Genomic DNA, 20049 nt, shown 5'->3' with positions numbered 1-20049 from the left:
ATATGCATTGTTTAGCATCGTGCTGACAACAACCACTCAGAAAAACAACAAAATTATGCAATTATTCAACATTACGAAATGCCACGCCTGTCCGAAAATGAGCGTCTGCGAGCCATTGGTATGCTTGAAGCAGGATCGAGTCAACGTGATGTTGCAAGACAATGTAACGTCCACAGAAACACCATTTGGTGTTTATGGCGACGTTGGCAACAGACGAATGCAGTCAGAGACCATCCTCGGCGTGGCAAGCCACGCGTAACCAATAATAGACAAGACAACTGGATTTGAACAACATACCTACGAAATCGATTCCAGCCAGCAACAGTGACTGTAAAAAGCATCCCTGCCTTAGACGAATATCTTCACAAACAGTACGTCGCCGCCTCAGATTGCAGGGATTGTCGCCAGAAGACCCGCCAGACATCCAATTTTGACAGGAAACCACCGTCAAGCACGTCTACAGTGGTGCAGACAGCGATGACACAGGACGGCCATGCAGTGGGGACAAGTTCGATTCACTGATGAGTCTCGTTTTCACCTCAGCCACAGCGATGGACGGATTCGAGTGTACTGACGTCGAGGTGAACGTTACGTCAATCATTGTGTCATGGAAGAAGATCGGTTAGGGGGCGGCAGCGTTATGGTATGGGGTGGGATTACAGCAAGACAGAGGACCCGTTTGATAGTGGTACAGGGAAATCTCTATGGACAGCGCTCCCCCGACGAGATCATCGGCCCTGTTGTTCTACCGTTTTTGCGTCGTCAACGCCCAGCTTCATATTGCTCGACTTGTTCAGGATTCTCTTTAACAAAACAACATGAATGTCACCCCCTGGCCGGCTCGCTCCCCTGATCTCTCACCAATCGAGCACATGTGGGATGAGATGGATGGCAAATTTAACCATTTGAACACTTACAGGAGTCTTTCATCTGTTGCAAACCAAAATTGTTTCAGATTTGGTAAAAAACATAACTTTGCATTAAATCTTATTCAATGTCACAGGAACTTTTGTTGTTCAGTATATGAAAAGGACCATCAATTATTTGATAAAAAATGTCAAGATCTATCAATTCTTTATTAATATGTCAAAAACTATAAAGTATATACCATATTTACTGATATAAATACAAAATTGACAACACAGGTTCGATCTGTACGGTAACAAGACACCACCTGTAAAATATTGTAGAAACCTGAAATATATTCTTCACATTGTATGTCCTCTGTTCACCATGTTTACCGGTATTAGTCACAACAATGGTCAAACAAATGCCAACATACTGACAAAAATTAGATGCAAAACATGTTGACTAAACATCCAAATTCTTGTGGCAGTGGTAAACCACTGTCTTCTCTCAGTGCAAATTCATACTAAGTTTTCTTGCTTTGTCACTCATGACAATAAAATTATAATGATATAATGAAATATACGAGTTAGTTCAATTAAACATTTGTTGTACATTATTGGAAATCAATTTTCCAATTGTTTGGTGCTATCTTTAATTTTCTGATATAGCATTAGCAGTACAGTCACTTGATCTTACTTATATCTGATGTGAGACGCTCATAATATTTGCTGTGAAACACAGCATTAAAGGGTCAGCGTATCCCTGGGCCGAATTGTAACCATTCTTTGTCTGTTTGGGCCACAATGCTCTGTGGTCTGTGGTCAGTGTTGACCTCTCATGGGGAAGCTGCGATTCCCTTGAGAGCCAGATCCTTCTTCACTTCTTTCAGGTAGTCAGAGTCAGGGTAGCCGTTCCTGGAACAGATAATAGTATATACAGAAGCGATGTAGAACTGTAACACCAACATTTAGAAAGGTGTCTGCATTAAATGTAAAAACAGAAGCAGCCTATCCCCACGGTTTCCTGAATGCCCCAAACCTTTCCCACCAAAACTTGAATCATGAACAATTTTGACTCTGCCAAATCAGGTGACAGCTATAAGCACTTTATTTCCGACTTTAGGAATATAATCCCAAATGCGATACTGCCTTGACAGAGAAAGTCCCATGCATGTAGCTACATTGACAACTAAGTACTAAGCATTTCTGGTTCAATAAAATCACTTCCGGTTTGAATAAATACATGCCATTGCAGGCCAATTTTGAATATGAAGTCACAAGCCTCTAGCTACATATCTAACAAAGTTTTGAGCATTTCTGGTATAATGACATCCCATCTGATGGCCGTTATGACGTGACCATAAATGGGATGTCCTCTGTTCTTTGATAAAGGTGTAAAATTATACATCGAAACATCGCTATATGCAACAACCAGAAGTTGTTCTACATAAAGTTGTCTTCTTGTACCAAATATATATAAGAATAACCCAAGTTAATTATTCAACCACATGATCAAGTATACTACATTCTGCACATCACCAAAGTACCCCTACATAATAGTGGGTATTATATCTTACATTTTCTATTTGGATCTGAATCGTGAAGAACCCACCATAAAGCCCTTAACTGAACATTAAATTTTTTTTCAGGCATCATTTCAATAGGACTTACTGTGAAGACCCTCCCGCCATACTAGTCTTATGGCGAATGCCATTCCAGGTGATGACGCCACTGCCACCAGTAGTTCCAAAGACGCCGATAGTAAAGGTGACATAAGAATCAAATGCCTTGTACAGCAGCCTCAGCACCTCCCATCCTTCATAATTGTACGGGAGATAGGCTATTCTATGGATGCCAGAGTAGCGCCTCCCAGGTTCTGGATGATCAGCCTGCATAGACATATAAATAGAGCCACGACACTGTAGCTCACCTGAATGTGTAGTCAACATTTCAAAAAGTAAAAAAGACAGTCACTTTATGAAAGTTGTTGCTGGCATTGATACTCAAATATTTGGGGGTTGTGGTGGTTGCTGGACTGGGCTGGGACAATGTCGAACGAATAATTATACTTCAGACTATTGATAAAAAATAAATTTCCTGTCGTAAAAATTACTAGTAGCAAGGTATTTTTCTTAAAACATAATTCAGGCTCAGCTTAGGTGTTACAAATATGCCTTCCATACTGACAATATTTTATGAATGAATGACCTTTATAGTGACCTTGACTTTTGAGACAACTATCGTATTTTCTTGAGTATAGTGCGACATATATGAGAAATGTTGAGTTATTTATTTAGAGATCTTGGCAGATTGTGAAATTATTTTTGAACTTATGTATATTGTGACCTCTAGTGACCTTGGCTCTTTATTAAGTGACCTTTGCCAACTTTTAATAGGTGATATGATCACTATCACTGACCTTGAGATAACGTATAATCAAGTTATCATGTACACAAAGCCCTTCACTATCCCCAAATCTCACCAACTGACCTTGCCTGTTAAGTGTCGTTTCAAATATAATACTGTTATAAGGTAGTGTAATTTATTGTTAAACAACGATTGTAGCTGTATTACATTTTTTTTCTGTTGATATTAAGTAGAAGTTCAGTGCATTGTATTTAGACAATAATTCGTTGTCAGGAATGTAGTACTATTTAAAGTAAGCAGTGGTGAGGAAGTTCTTATATTGAGATGCTCAAATTATCTGTAAATTTCTGGAATAGCATGGATTGATGTCAAGCATTATAGAAACATGTGGAATATTCTGTGATGTTCAAGTTAAACTGGACTGGTCTGGCACTGTGTAGAAAGTGCTTAAATCTGGTCAGACTTAATAAGTGGAACGGGCGCGTCCCTGTCTCATCTTACATTTCATCTTACAGTACATCAAGGCCAGTTTTCGTGTGAAGATCACTTTTCACACTGGTGTTTACCAAAGGCTTATCTCGGAAGCTTGACTACTGTTGCGGCGAGGTGATTAAAATTCATTGTCATTGTCATTCCCACTGCTCTCACAGTTTATACTGCCATTGAATATTGTACTACCACTCCATTGTGTACTGACATTGTAATTGCTGTGCAGTAATTTGTATTGATTTGTAAACCTTGTTAATTTTGAAACACAATTGTTGATTGCATATCAATTGTTGGTTGTCTATTGGTTACAAACTATATTCTTTTACGTACAGATTTCTGGGTTAACATATTGTTTCAATTTGAGACTATTTACACGTCATTTGATGAGTACATGACACAACCATGATATATGAAAAGTATTTTGTACATTATTTAGAGTCCACCATTGGAAAAACTTTTATTTTTAACAAACTAAGGAAGGTAGTGCAATTTGAACCAGGTATCAGTAATTCAGCTCTAGTGACCTTGACTTCATACAGAAGTCACCCTAGAGGTATTATATAAAAAGTTTCATCAAATTCCGAAAAAAAAATACTCAAGCTATCCACTTTTTAAAGCCTGATTCGTATTGTGGGACCTTGTCCTTGTCACCCGATCATGTCAAAACATTTCCAAGGGGAACATAGGAAGTTTATCAGATTTGAAGTCTCCAACATCTGTCTTAAGTTAGTGGTTGTGCCACATTTGCAGTCGCAGCATAAACACAGTAAGCACCCGCATTTATTTTGGTGTACATATTCCCAAACTTTCCGAAAACCTACCTGTTGTAACCCTGCTGGAAATTCATAACTGATGACAATCACTCCTTGTGCATCTTCATATCCTGGAAGAGTATTTTGGTGTAATTTATGAGTCATCTTCCCCCCTTTGGGCTGGTTCCCCTTCACAATACCATACAGCTTCCCACATACAGGACAGGCTAGCTTCACCTTGAACGCCTGTCTGATACAGTCGGCACAGAAGGTGTGGCCACATGGCAGTTTTTTGGGGACAGTGATTGTGTCCATACAGATGCAGCATGTGTCATCCGGGGATGTTGACCTTTCTCTTGGCAAGCTCTGGTACCTCTTATCATCACCAACATGAAGTCTTTGTCTGAGGATTTCCCGATCAACAATACTGTTACCTCTGACTTCCACATTTGTTCCCATCCCTGTAGTCCCAGCTTTCATGGCTTTATTTCTTGGACTAAAGCTTACATCAGAAGTGGTCCCAATTCTTGATCTCCATGCAACTTTAAACTCTGTTGCACCCGTGCCAGGCAAGGCTTGAAGATGTTTAATAAGTTGATTCTTGCTCTTGTATTTTAAAGCAGCATCAAATACTGCATTTAAACACAGCAGGAGTTGATTACCTTCTGAAAAAAGGGAAATCAAGTTCCGTATGAAGTTCATCTCATTACAAGGTGAGGTTAGATATAATTGTTTATTACGTTGTGTTCAAGATTATTGCACTTATATATAGCAACGTGCATGTAAATACCACTCTCCGGGTAGGCGGTAATATCATTACAAAGTATTATTTTAAACTAGTCATATATGTGAACAAACATGTTAATTATATAGTATTTGGCGACACAAATTTCAATGGCAGGCATGTGCTATAGGCCCATGCAGTATATTCTTTAAAGAAATCATCAAGGTACAGTCACAGTATTTCAACTACTTTAAACAATGTATTTCTCTATTCAGTGAAACAGAAGTGATTGAGTGAGTGAGTGAGTGAGTGAGTGAGTGAGTGAGTATGGTTTTACGCTGCTTTTAGCAATATTCCAGCAATATCATGGCGGGGGACACCAGAAATGGGCTTCACACATTGTACCCATGTCGGGAATCGAACCCAGGTCTCGGCGTGACGAGCGAACGCTTTAACCACTAGGCTATACGACCGCCCTGTGAAACAGAAGAAACTGTTAGTGCACTGGTGTTCATTTTTCATTTACAACCTGGACACCTATTAACAATGATAAACACCTATTAAAACAACTATCATTAACTAATGCAAGGGTGTAGTATTGTCATGAAGGTTGGTGTACATACCGTTCAGGGTCTCCGTAGACTCTCTCACACATCCTACTTCTGACACTAATTTATCGACAATTTTTCCATTTGAGGGACAAAATGTCAGAATTTCTGTTGCTGTTGATTGACCCTGGCCTTGTCCATCGGCTGATGCTTCCAGGCTTCTCTTAATAGCAGGGTACACCTGCAGCATTTCCACGACATCAGCCTTCTCCCTTGCTTGTGTGAAGTATGTTACAGTTGAGTCCATAACAGCAAGAGTCTGGTCGATCGCTTCTACTTCCTTCTTAGACAGAGACAACATAGTGTTACTTCTTTGGTCGATGTCTTGGTCCAAAAGTGCTTTTCTCAGATTGATAATACTTGTCAAACTTTTAAAGTATATGCTTACGTCGGATTTGGCCTTTCCCTGAGCCTGCACAATTGTATTTTGACGTCCTTCTTCAGATAGTCGTCTCTGACGCAGTTGTTGGGCATTTGTAAGGACGGTTTGCATCAATGTTTCCAATTCATCTTGTCGTTTTTTAGCAGCTTCTTCAAGTTTCTGGAATTCATGGCCTTTATGTTCCATAACTGTGCAAGCCATACAACACAGAGTTTCATCAGTAGCACAAAAGAACTCCAACTGGTGTTTTGGGTGATGAGTGCAGCAGTGACGCTTGCCAAACGTGTTCAAGGGCTGTTGTAATACATCACTCAGGGATATGATTGTATGGTCGTTTGTCAGTTGATGACGTTTGTGTACATGTGTGCAGTCCTTACATAGATAAAGAGAACACTCCGGACACCTTGACTCCGCTGTACTTCCTTCGGGGCAGTCTGTACAAGGAACTTTCCCTTCATTCCTGATCTGCACAAAATCCACAAGTTTCGCTCTGACCGCATCCACGGGCAACGTTTCAGCCTTTCCTGGAACTTTGTGGACCCTGCGACATAGAGGGCATGTGATCTGACCTTTCCCCTCCTTCGTGAGAAGCTGTTGAAGACACAGGGTACAGAAGGCATGGAGGCAGGAGTGGAGGAGACGAGGACATCGGTCTGTCTGGTTGAAATGTTCCACACATACAGGACACTCCAGGAATGTGTCTTTGAGGGCACTCATGTCCACCTTCTCCTGGGGTTCAGACATACTGTAAAGCAAATTTAGATCACTTATAATTTTGGAGTTAACCATCTCACAATATGAATAATGTATCACTCATTTCCAATTTCCTGGACCAACTTTCTACTCTTTATATGGTAGGTACTGGTGTAACCATGTAAATTTGTTCTGCAACGTCAAGGCGCTGAATCAATTTTTCTAATTTACGGGGCAAGGAAACTGAAAAGAAATTGTGATGGTGATTTTGTTGCGAATATAAATTTTCCAAGACACATTGAGTCAATTTCCGAGAGAGAGAAATCATAATATTCGTAGACAGTAATTAAAAGTTTAAATGAAAGTGCTGAAATCACATCTGCTCCTGATCTGCTTCAAAAACAAACCTATTTAGGGGCGTGGCCTCAAGCTTCCAGCGCAGTGGTGACAACTGTTTTCATTGGCTGATATGTGTGCCACTTTTATCTGTCTTTACATATACTGTTTCTGCTATTTCAGTTAATCCAACAAAAACAACAACATTGCCTGTTGAATGTGTGAAACGACCTTTCATTATGACACTGTGAATAATCAAAATAACCATCAACAATCGTAGCATTTTATTACTAACATCCTGTTTGGATAATAAACCACCAGCTGCCCTCAATCGTATTCCACAAATTGATTGCTATCAGGCATTAACCCCTCAGTAAACAACTGGATGTATATTTAGATTTATTACTAAAAGGCATAAGGCGACATAAGTTGTAGACACGGTAATCAATGTCATCATGTCACAGAAATTGGAGAGGACGAAGACCTCACCCCTAGCCTGGAAAACCTTAATGTTTTCCTTTGGTTGCAACTATTTCCGAAAGATCTTCCAAAAAACAGAGGTGTGGCCCCGACCTTCGTTCAAAGACTTTAGCATAAAAAATGTCTAAATTTCGCAAGCCCTGTAATCGCTTCTAGATGAAATTCGTGCCTCATAGGAAGTATGTGTCATGCACACAGCAGCAGCAAGATTTAATTGACCTCGGAGTCCAGTCCCTGTGCAACCCAGTAGAAACCTTGGCAAAAGAATATGCCCCCAGTGCAAAGATGCAGGGCACAAACACACTCATTTCCTGAGAATGTGCACCAATTTACTGGAATCGGATCATAAATATATGGCTAAAGCACGGCAAATTGCTGGCATACTGAATGAAAACGATGATCATCATTCAGATGAGGCAGAAGCTGCAATAGACTTTATTATCAATCCCATTATCCCAGACGAGGATCCACAGTGTACATCAACTTTTCAAGTCCAGGTCAGACAATGATGATGAACTGGGGCAGAATGGAGTATTTGTTCATCCAGAGAATGCTGTCATCACCGTAGAATATCTCAATCCTTCCTTCCTTGTGAAGAAAAACAGTGGGGGTTATCGACTTGTTACAACCTTTGCTATGGTAGGCGAGTATAATAAACCCCAACCTTCATTGATGCCAAATGTTGACTCCATATTTCAACAAATGGCCTCATGGAAATTCATCATTATCATGGACCTCACAAAAGCCTATTACCAGATCCCTCTTGACGTGAAGTTTATGAAATACTGCGGAGTCATCTCTCTGTTCAAAGGAGTTAAGGCATACGCAAGATGTGCTATGGGAATGCCCGGATCAGAAACTGTTCTTGGAGAGTTCATGTGTTGTTTTTGGCTACCAGTTGCAGGATGGCTACGTTGCTCAGCTAGCTGATGATCTTTATATTGGTAGTGTAGCAGGGCGTGGAGTCATCCCACAGATGACATCCTTACCTTGTCAGCTTGCTGACGGGGTTAACCTCTTTGGTCAAGAGGACGGGACTTGGAAATTTTATGGCTGCTACATTGGCGCCCAAAGTGGGGCTGAGCATGTTCATATTAAATTTGAGCAAAATAAACCTCAGTACCCTACTATGCGGCCAGGGACATGCCTTCTGTTGACGGGGGAGTATGTAGCAGGGCGTGGAGTCATCCCACAGATGACATCCTTACCTTGTCAGCTTGCTGACGGGGTAACCTCTTTGGTCATGTGGACAAGGCGTCCGACCTCGGATCAGAAGGTCCGTGGTTCGAATCCCTTCACGGGACTCGAAATCAGAACGACCTTTCATCCAACCAATCTATCCAATCATGAAAGTGACAGTCGGAATGTGTTTTCTAATCATACAACCTCGAAAACGATAACATGGGGTATTCCGATGGACAGTTACGACCCATACGACTGATTATGTTAAAATTATCGTCTATCTCTCTCTTCCGTGGGATAAACATTTGAACGGTGGAGGCGTTGTACAGTATGTGGGAAGCACTGCCATACAATCTCAACCATATATTAGACATTCCGGAATGTTCGTTTGTTCAAAATTTTAATCGTGATCTGTGTCAACGTATTTTTCAAGCATATTCTGACATGGAAGTTGCCAGGTTGAAACGAGTGCCATGAAAAACTGCCTTCTAATTGGCTGATGTCGACGACTTGTTAGTCATTTCATTGGTCGGTTCAAAGTTCACGAAAGTTTGTTCTGACGTGACCCGTAATGGGATGTCCTCAGATCTTTGTTTAGCAGCAGCGAGAACTTAGATCTGATTTTAATGAGATTGGAGTAATACCCCACTGTTCTTCCCTGCTCACACCCCTTGATAAAGCTACTGGGGGCCTGGCATCACATGACAAAATATACTGAACATGCTGAACAACAAAAGTTCCTGACATTGAATAATATTTAATGAAAAGTTATGTTTTTTACCAAATCTGAAACAATTTCGGTTTGCAACAAATAAAAGACTCCTGTAAGTGTTCAAATGGTTTAATTTGCCATACTGACTTCACAAATCAATGGCGTGTGTGTCCACCTCTGGTTGCGTTGCAAGCAACACGTCTTCGTCTCATGGAATGGACCAGGCGTCGCACAAAGTCCTGTGGGATATCTGTCCATATCTGCTGGAGCATGTTTCGAAGTTCCTGTGGAACACGTGGTTGACGTCAAAGGCGCCGATCCATCTCATCCCACATGTGCTCGATTGGTGAGAGATCAGGGGAGCGAGCCGGCCAGGGGATGACAATCACATTGTTTTGTGGAAGAGAGTCCTGAACAAGTCGAGCAATATGAGGCTGAGCGTTGACATGTTGAAAGGTAATGCTTGGGCCATGACGACGCAAAAAACGGTAGAACAACAGGGCCGATGATCTCGTCTCATTCTTGGGTAGTGAAATGCATGGGGTTTGCATAAAAGTCAACTTTTGCATGGAATGCATGCTTTTCTGTAGCAGTTGCGTTTTTGTGACTTGATTCCATACATGTACTACAATTTTGAAAAACCAACTTTACTTGTTTGAAAAATACACTAAAATATTGGGGTCACAGAAACTTTTGTTGTTGAGCATATGTTGGTCACAGGAACTGGTGCACTCCTTTCACAAAGCCCCAAAGGCACTTGAGTCGAGAAAGGTTATCACACTACTCAGACAAAGCGATCAACTGTGAATAGTCACAGATGGATCCGTAAAACAGCATGGACTTGGTGCTACTCTGTATGTGATGCATGAAGGCAGGTTTCTTCAGTGCCAAACTGCGTGGTAGACAAGTGACATGGATTCTGTGTGAAATAGAAGCCTTATCTATTGCGGCAACACAGCACTTCAGTCCTTACATTATTCAGTCTCAAAACTAGGTGTGTATTTTGACTGACAGCAAACCATGTGTTGAGGCTTACAATAAACTCTGTCGAGGAGAAGGTTGTCATCTCTCAGTCCACTAATAGTCAACTCAGTTGAGTTGGATGGTCTCTGGCAGCAGACGTCATGAGGCTTGTTTCATCGAGTACGAGAGACATGCAGGATGAATTGACTGAACTCTGCTTTCCCTTAATTCCCTTGGATGGACCAAGGACTGTCATATTTGTTGACTCGGCTCCTGGGTTCCAGTCTTTCGTCAATGACTCACTGTTGGCTAAATATAACATTGCTTTGGCATTGAGAAGAAGTAAAAATGTTAATAAATATCTGGTAGTGGAAAAGGCTATCCAAGAACTTGAGGTTGAATACTTCATCAGGATCCGTTAGAGCGTAGAGTGTCTTTGCTTACACTCGCACCAGCTGTCTCATGACTTAACTCACGAATTCGATCATGTCGTCTATCTGCTGGAGAACTGTGGACTCAACGAGATCAGTTCTCCAACTCACAAATTCCACTATTGGACCAACAACTTATTGAGGATTGTGGCAAACATGCCTATAGTGAACACTCTAAATGTGCAAGTAGGCGTGTTCTTCCAGATACATGTAGTTCATTCTCTGTTGGGGATACTGTGTATCTCTATTCTAATGGTTTCAAATCTAAAGGTCGCTGTGGATACTTGGTTGTATCGATGGATCACCTTTGGTGTCATATTCGCACATTACGCAGGACTTCTAATCGTGTGAGACTTGCTGAATGCTACAAAGTACCAGACCAAGTTGCGGTCCCACACACTTCCCCTGGTGAACTTTATGATCTGAGGGTCATCAGATAACTTCAGCCCAGAACCATTAGGCACATCTGAGCCACCATCCATTCCGCAGGAGCTCTCACAACTAGCACTTCACACGGATTTAGTTGATTCAGAAATCAACACTTCTCGACAGAAGGGGCTTCAGGAAGTTTGGTCAACCTCCAACCTCTGTCTATGCACCACAACAGTTATGTGCATCTGAACAGTCGTCACACCCTAAAGAGTCACCTATTCTCTCTACCAGCTCTTTGCTTCACAGGTCAAATCACTGGTGAAAAGCTCCAAGCAAAGTGAGCGACTATTGTCTTGACTTTTAATTCATATGAACTACAGTGTAGTTCATGTTTATATAGTTACAAATTCCTGGCTTTATTACTAATTAAAAAACAACCCAGGCATAGTGAAGTTCTAAAAATTAGACGACTGTGGCTGTAATCTGTTCTGCTACTAATTATACCTGTACTAAAGTCATTAACTGAGCATCAGGTGAATGACGACAAATACACAGGTGTAGGGTTATAATAACACTGAGCATGAATGATAAGAAGGGTGTAGTAATTGTTGTATAATATGCAATTTTCCTAAAACTAAGGGTGGTTGCAGTAATGAGTATATGAACTGGACTTCATTGTTTGAAAAAATAATATGTACCCGTAGTTGTTGTATACTAAACTACACAAGTAGAAATTGCTGCAGTGCATCAATTGTTCCCCGCCATATACTGTCATGTGCAGAGGCAGGAAGTGTCAGCAATGGGAGGAGAGGATTGGTGTAAAGTACAAATTGGTTGTTATTAACGTAGTGATCTTTGGAAAGCACAATAAAAGAAACAGTGTCTTTAAATGGTCATCGCAAGGAAAACTCAGGCAAGAAAACACATAACTGGGCCTATAAGGCAGACCTTGGTATATACCGGTTATTAGTACCAATAATGTAAAAAATAATTGATTACAAGTCCTATATCGATAACACTAGATAAAACAACAAATGCAATTCTTTTACATGCTTTGGCAGCAAATATCAATCATTCTGGTCAAAATTTTGCCTGGGTTAAATAAAACAATCTTTTGAAATAGTTAACACAAATAAATGCAATGAATCCACTGTAAATAAACTTCAGTCCAAATGTAAAAATATGTTCACGCATTTATTAAAGGATTCCCATTTATCCAACAGCAAGTTAAGAACATACAGGTTGATCAAGTCATCAATAAATATTCAGAATTATTTTACGTATTCTAAAAACAAAGCTCATAGGTCACATTTTTCAAAACTTTGTTTAAGTAATCACAAACCAAAAATTGAAACTGGTAGATATGCAAAAATAGCAACCCCACTGGAACAAACTACAACAAATAATAACTTCTACAAATAATTCTCAATCATGATAAAGAATTTGATACACTCTGTTAAAAGGAACAATTCTTAATAAGGAAGAGAATATATGGATGTCAACTTCTTTATTTTGAGGAACACGACGTTTCGGAGTATATGCTTACTCCGTCATCAGGTGAATGAATGCCACGAGGCAGAGAGCATATATATGTACATGTAAGGACAACAACATTAATAAGATAGCAAAAGGTGGAAACTAACAAAGGGTACAAACTAACAAAGGAAGCCAACAGATGATTGGCGCTGATAGGTGATTAGCGATAGACAATGGAAGCCCACACTTAAGTTATCATAGCTTAGTAATTGGTAATGGAAACTGGGCAAATTGGGGGGTGGGGTAATTAGCACTGATAGGTGTAAGAATGGACATCGCAAGGATAATTTTACCAACAGTTATCCAGAAACCATTTGAAAGATCTGTTATCATATCTACAATTATATACAAATTCCTTGTATGTACAACATTACCATAGTTTTGCTCAATTCTCATATTGTTTCCATATCATTAAACTACACTTGTTTTAAAATAAAATTGTTATAATGTACTTCCTTTGTATGTTGAATATACCGGTGTGTTTTGCAATTACTGTGCATATATTTTGTAGTTTGTGATAGTGTAATATTGCCACTGTTTCTTCGTGGAATGTTATGCAATACATATCTCATCTGAAACATCTATGTTTTATGATAGTTTGTTACAGTTGTGCACAGGGGCACGGTTGGCCCAATCCCCTAAGGCGCTGCAATTTGCTGTGAAGAGTTGTGTCCCTTGGGCACGCTAGAAACATATGACAGTGTGTTTGAATCCTGGTTCGCCCCGATTATGTTTCTAGGTTTGTCAGCACCACACCCGTGCTTGTGAGTTTCACCGAAGTTGTAAACGTCTAAGACCTGCATCACTTCGGGCTTTCCTACCACATCAAGCTGACACGCTGTGTTATAAGTGGAATACTATTCTAAGTTAAACCCAACTCACTCACTCATTACTCTTGTGTATGGTTCCGTTTGGTTATCTGGGTTTGTATTGTGACTACTTCCAGTTTAGATTTGAAGTATGTTCAGAAGAATGTTACTATATTCAACCCAAACATCGTAAATATATCATGCATTTTTAGGAAAATAATTGCAAACTAAAGACTAACCTGTTGATTTCCTATGTATCAAGAAGCAAAAAACATACGGGTGTACAATCTCTGCCGGAAGTTGAAAAAACTGTTAAAGCAATAAACCATGCAGAACCGTAAACCACCGCATGAAACGGTATGAATCATACATTACATACAGTGATCTACTTGAAACAATATTTTGTGATATGTGATTATGAAGACAACTAATAACAAATTTCTCATATCAAACCCGTTGTTTTACATGAGTTGTTTATTGAACAAAATCATACTTAATAGAAGCCTGGTATTTAATCGTGTTGAACAATAAGTTGCAATATAAGTGTGTAGGGGGAAAGATTGAGTTGCGCGTTACATACTTGACATAAATTTCTCCCTGGAACCTTTTTTGCTGGCTGCCTGAATAACACACGATACATTGCACTTTACTCACTCTCAGTGATACAGCTTGAATACGATACGATGTACAGCATTGCAAGGTCAGTGCGTGATAAAGCTCTATACAACGACTATAGCTGAAGATAATCGCTCAATGCGCAATAGTTTATTCTTACAAAATATAGACCGGTTTACTTTAGCGAAAGGAGATATATTTCCCCCGAAACATATTAAGCTCTTTTAAAAACAAAACGAACAAATTGCATAGATTATCTTCATAAAGAAACATGACAGACTAAGTCACAGAATGTGACAGGCAGTTGGTTGAAACATGTCAAGATAAAGTCACTCTCATTTCATTTTACAGACTCCACATTTTAGAGAGAAACAAAAATGGTGCTCTCCTTCACTCAAAAACAAACTACCGTATTCGACGTAATAAGCGCCCATGGCAATATTTGCTAACATATTGGCTAGTGATAGTGAACAATCCCAATTAGCACCCCTTTGGATTGATCAATGTACACAAGACTTATTTATTCGCGTATAATACGCACTCGTGTTATATGCACCCTTAATTATAGTCAATTAAATTCTGGAAAAACATATTTGTTGCATATAAACATTTCAGGCTGTCAGCAGAGACCACGAAATTTATCCTTCAACTCTGTTTTTTTCACCAAAATTATATTCTAATAAGAGCCTGCTATTTCTAATTTTGAGAGCGTCCCTGACGCTTATTACATCGAATACGGTAACTCTTAAACTTAAGAATAATTGTACATACACATTAAGACACACATAGGAATTCGCAAGTTGAAAGGTTATAGTAAACATCATCCAATCAAATGCGAGTTCATTCAAGGGGATTCCCCTTTGTTGGCGAGTTTTTTGGTCGCAGACGCTGTTTGGTATCTGGTGATTACGCAAGCTAATTAAAACGGCACCGGCGAGACCACTGAGGCGACCTTTAGGCGATTTAGAAAAATGTTCTCGTTCCGGGTTCTACTTTCGGTTCTTGCCTGCCTTATACCCTGGGCTAGTGGGTTACAAATAACACAGCAGTCCCAACATAAATACAGATGCTCAATATATTAAGAAACTTAATACCAACCTTTATAAACCGTTGCCAAGTATCTGTCTCTGAAAATACACCCAATAATAGTTGTTTTCACGGAGACGATTTGCTGTTTGGTTGAGTATGCTAAGCTCCCCACAGCGATAGCCCGTTCGCGGAGCTCACTGTAACGAGACTTTCGGCCAACCTCGCCCCTCTCCGTAACCGCAAAGGCGAAGTCGCCGATCGTGTTCAGATGGTTTCATGGTATGGGATCGTTGTTCGTCATTGATGGATGCACTTTGCCATTCATATTTTTTAAATACGTGTTTCTCATCTCCAACCTCACCAAGCAAGATAGCAGGCGGGTAAAATAAAATATTTATAAAATACGGATACTGAAAAAAACCTCTGCTTTTCACTAATTGTGTATTATTATTATTATCATTATCATTATTAATGAAAATTCATGGCGGGCGGGGAAAAAATACGGATAACACAGGTTCACTGTACGCATTACACAAACAAATGGCGTTAATCTGAAATGTTTGAAAACCATATACTAGGTTGCTATGTACAGTATTGCAGAGAAAAAGTATTTGAAATTTCAGTGTGAATCAGGATTGTGGGGATTGTGGTGAATCAGGATTAACATCATTTATCAATTTATCATCTGTGTAGGTAGTGACGGAAAAGGTGTTTGTATGTATGTGTTCGTGGTGGTGGTGGTGGTGGTGGTGGGTGGGTGGGATGGGGTGGGGTGGGGGTGGGGTGGGGGGGTGGGGGGGGTCAATGTTGTGTGTAGCTTAGTTAACTCTGAGTTTGAGTTTATGCGTGTGAGTGAACATTGCTTTACTCCACATTCAAAATATTCCAGCTCTCCCACGGATTGTAAACGATCATTTCGGGGTGAACCAGTGTTCGTCAGCATGAGCAATCGGAATAAGCTAAACATGACCCAATCTGCAAGGTGACAATCCAATCCTAAATGATCCTAATATTGAAAATGATCCCCCATGACAAAAGTTGAAACAAACTGGCTTACCAACTCAAAATTCGTATCCGCAACGCAATTCCGAGCTGCGCGCGCACATCAAGTGACCACAGTGACAGATATCATATTTCTCAAATTTGTTTATTACGAACATGGATGTTATTTTCCAAGGGTAAAAAATCAGTTTATACCTATGGAATGCATACAGCTTGTTCAGAAATGAATTACGAATAATTCTCATGTATTGTTTAATTCTTTTTTGCGTTATATGCACGTTACATACAAAAACAGCTATATTTCGAAATACAGTTAGATTAAGATTGATATTTTGACTGCACATGCACTAAAGTATAATTATTTCAAATTCAGCAAATATATCTACTTAAGTATCATTTTAATATGTTTTTCAGGCATTTACGTGACTCTGATTCTTGCTTCTGTAATGCGTCAGAGACCATATAATAGTGAACAACGTGTAATTCAATACTGCGATCCATGTTGGAAGGAGATTGGGAGTATTCTTGTAAAGGGAAATAATGCAAGGCGTGAGATACCTGTATAGATTTCGTCATAGGTTAGTGTTCAAGTGCGAGTTCGAAACTCATTGGAATAAACATCGAACGAAACACGTAGAACTGTTTGAACTATTATAATTTCCATTTTTTAGATCACATTACAGGTATGAACTGTCTAGACATACATGTCTATAACAATATATCATGTGAATAAACATGTGCACGTTCGGACCAGCGACACGAAACAATTTATTCAACGGTGATTGTTATGTGAGGATAAGAAAAGGATATTTACAAAAAGTATTTACGTCGTGACGTACGCACGTCAGTCCGTCCGTCCGTCCGTCAGTCAGTCAGTCAGTCAGTCCGCCAGTCAGTCAGTCAGGCAGGCAGGCAGGCAGGCAGTCAGTCAGTCAGTCAGTCAGTCAGTCAGTCAGTCAGTCCGCCAGTCAGTCAGTCAGTCAGTCAGTCAGTCAGTCAGTCAGTCAGTCAGTCAGTCAGTCAGTCCGCCAGTCAGTCAGTCAGTCAGTCAGTCAGGCAGGCAGGCAGGCAGTCAGTCAGTCAGTCAGTCAGTCAGTCAGTCAGGCAGACAGGCATATTGAGTGTTTTATTTCTGTTTCATTTGTGGCAAGTATCCTTTTAATTATTATTTATTTTATATTTACATTAGTGATACGCGTCTTTGGGTGTCGGTGTGTCTTATTCCAATGGTAATTTCACACCTGTACCCAACGCTACGAACAAGTGAGTTGATATACATCGGATATCGGCCACATTAACTGTAAACTAGAGCATCAGGTGTATGAGTCCGATTTATAAGATGTTGTTACAGCCAGTGGATGGATTTTCTCCATACCCTCAAATCTATTGATACCAAGATTTTAGATGCGTACAAAAGAATCTGACCAATAAAATAACATAAAGAATATTTTGGGGGCAGCAATATTATATTTTGCTAGTTGTAGTTAGTAACTCAGGTAAAGCTTAAGGAAGGGATAGATCAACAACAGATCTACTTAGACTAAACTTATAAACCTCCGGTGACGTCATCCTATTGTTCTCCAGTCGGGTTATATCTCATAAACAGGGACGTTGTAATGTCCCTGGGATTTTTTATAATACCCCTGGGATTTTATAGGATATTCAAGTCATATTTGCTATACAATGTGTTATAATATCCCAAGGATTTTATATAATGTCCTGGGTATTTTATTAATGTAACTTCCGTTCAGAGTGTAACATGGAATGAAATGTAGAATCAAATGACAACTGTTTTCTTTATATTCCCGAGGATCGATCTCGCAACCTTCATATCTGTAGCCCAGTGAGTGTACCACAAGGCTACAGAGGTCTTGATAAGGCACTCTGCTTTTTAGAATGTCCTTTTCAAGATCCGTACGCCAGCAACAGATATTTTACGCCCGTTTCCTAATGTTCATGGAAAGTATATTCGAAACAAAAATGTTAATAAATGTTGTTTTAAGGTTCAAAATCGGTTTATAAGTAAGATAAAACACTTCCCCTCGGGTTGTTATTATATTTTCAAACCCTTTCCCTCGGAAAATCCCTCGGGATGCGGGTTTTAAATATCATAACAACCCTCGGACGTGTTTTATCCTATACTTACATGTGGAAGAGAAAATTGTACGCATCAATGACAAAAATAGTGTCTGATGGAGTTCCATAGTTTGACTTGAACAATATATTCCCGTGTTTGCTCGGGAGAACATTCTGAAAAAATGTCATCTACACAGATGATACTCTAGTCTACGCAGAAGATAGAGTCATCTACGTACATGCTATTATAATTGTCCGTATCGTTACTCTGACCGTCTTGTGAAGTTGAGATCTAGTTAGATACAGTTTATACTGTTTATACTTTATATTTAAAATAAAGCTGTTTACTTAATTACTGTTTATTTATTTATATGTTTGGAAGCATGTTGGTCGTTTATTTTCCTTAGGCCTTTTCCGACAACATACTGAGATCATTTTAAATTGTGAGACTAACAGGGCTAAAATAGAAACACAAATAAATTCATTTAACAAAAATGCAGAATTGTGCATCCAGTGCTTCGTGTGATGATGACGAGTATTAGTTTGGTATAGTTTTTGAAAAAGTTTAAGTGATTCTCACCCTTTCATATGGTTACCAAAGTCGATAATTCACTTTTAAGCTTTTAAAATTATTCCAGTTATATCATCACGGCGTATCAGCTTAATGTTGGAGGAAAGCCCGAAGTGATGCAGGTCTCGGACGTTTACTTCGGTGAAACCCACGAGCACGGGTATTGTGCTGACAAACCTAGAAACATAATCGGAGCGAACCGGGAATCGAACCCACAATCATAGGTTTCTGGCGTGCCCAAGAGACGCAACTCTGCACAGCGAATCGCGGCGCCTTAGACGACTGGGCCACCTGTGCCCCGTCATTTTAAGATCAATGCTTTAATATTTCACAAAAAACACCAAATATCCATAAGGCCGTATGACAAGTGGGACAGGATACGTACTGGACAATGAATAACATGATGACACCAGGAGTTCGCGTTAAGGGGGAGCATGCGCTGCCCTACCGGTAGCACCCGCCATTCACACAATTTGCGTAAAACGCAGTACACAGCATAGCATAGTCGGTCTTACAGACCCTGATACAAATATATATCAAATACAGCTCATGCAAGTCTATAATGTTTGGCAAGTCTAGATCACTGCAGTATCAGTCTGAAAATGAAGAGAGTCACTGGGCTCCTTTTTATTATATTTTTGTTAAGATAACTGAACAACTGTTTTTTTATGTACGATATGTTCATTTCAGAGACTAGATGTTAGTCTAAGCACAACAGTACGTCGACCATGCGAAAAAGACCAGACAATCAAAGATCGATGGACCAAAAATTGCAATATAGGTAATATGTTATTAAATAGTCGTATATAGAAGTCCCTATGTATGAATATGTATATAATCCTACTACGATATAGACATATGTGTAGAAGAATCTGCATTTCCACATGTGCGCTGGTTGTACTCCTACAGGCAACGTAGCCCGCCTTCCGACACTTACGCCACTTTCCTGATTCTATGATATTGCCTTTCTGACCTGGGTTCCCGGGTCATCACTTCCCCCATACAAAGGGGAAAACGTTGGTACCCCAACTATTGTGGACGAAGGAAGCACATGTTTCCCCATCAAGACATC

At 39.8% G+C, this 20049-nt stretch overlaps 1 protein-coding gene across 2 annotated transcripts; it reads right to left on the bottom strand.

The window, feature by feature from the left end:
• Positions 1-934: 934 nt before the first annotated feature.
• LOC124134215 lies at positions 935-20038 on the bottom strand. Of its 2 annotated transcripts, none has more exons than XM_048396834.1 (5): positions 19915-20038; positions 5804-6915; positions 4526-5121; positions 2520-2737; positions 935-1763 (listed from the first exon to the last, which is right to left on the bottom strand). In XM_048396834.1, exons 1-5 carry the CDS (start codon positions 19977-19979, stop codon positions 1685-1687), a joined length of 2070 nt encoding a protein of 689 aa, XP_048252791.1. In that variant the 5' UTR covers positions 19980-20038; the 3' UTR covers positions 935-1684. The 2 variants fall into 2 exon arrangements, with proteins under 2 accessions (XP_048252791.1, XP_046354893.1); XM_046498937.2 differs by lacking the exon at positions 19915-20038 and adding an exon at positions 15398-15551.
• Between the last annotated feature and the right edge of the window lie 11 nt (positions 20039-20049).

This window comes from Haliotis rufescens, unplaced genomic scaffold (genome assembly GCF_023055435.1).
Source record: "Haliotis rufescens isolate VD_foot unplaced genomic scaffold, xgHalRufe1.0.p SCAF_16, whole genome shotgun sequence".
Classification (NCBI taxonomy): domain Eukaryota; kingdom Metazoa; phylum Mollusca; class Gastropoda; order Lepetellida; family Haliotidae; genus Haliotis; species Haliotis rufescens.
Note: the sequence above shows the minus strand (reverse complement) of the source record. Positions and strands in the feature narration are given on the sequence as shown.

Coding starts and splice junctions, on each gene's coding strand:
- LOC124134215 (XM_048396834.1), bottom strand. CDS start 19,979: ATGGGGGAAGTGATGACCCGGGAACCCAGGTCAGAAAGGCAATATCAT. Junction 5,122..5,803: donor GTCTACGGAGACCCTGAACG/GTATGTACACCA, acceptor CCCTTTTTTCAG/AAGGTAATCAACTCCTGCTG. Junction 1,764..2,519: donor ATGGCGGGAGGGTCTTCACA/GTAAGTCCTATT, acceptor TATCTGTTCCAG/GAACGGCTACCCTGACTCTG.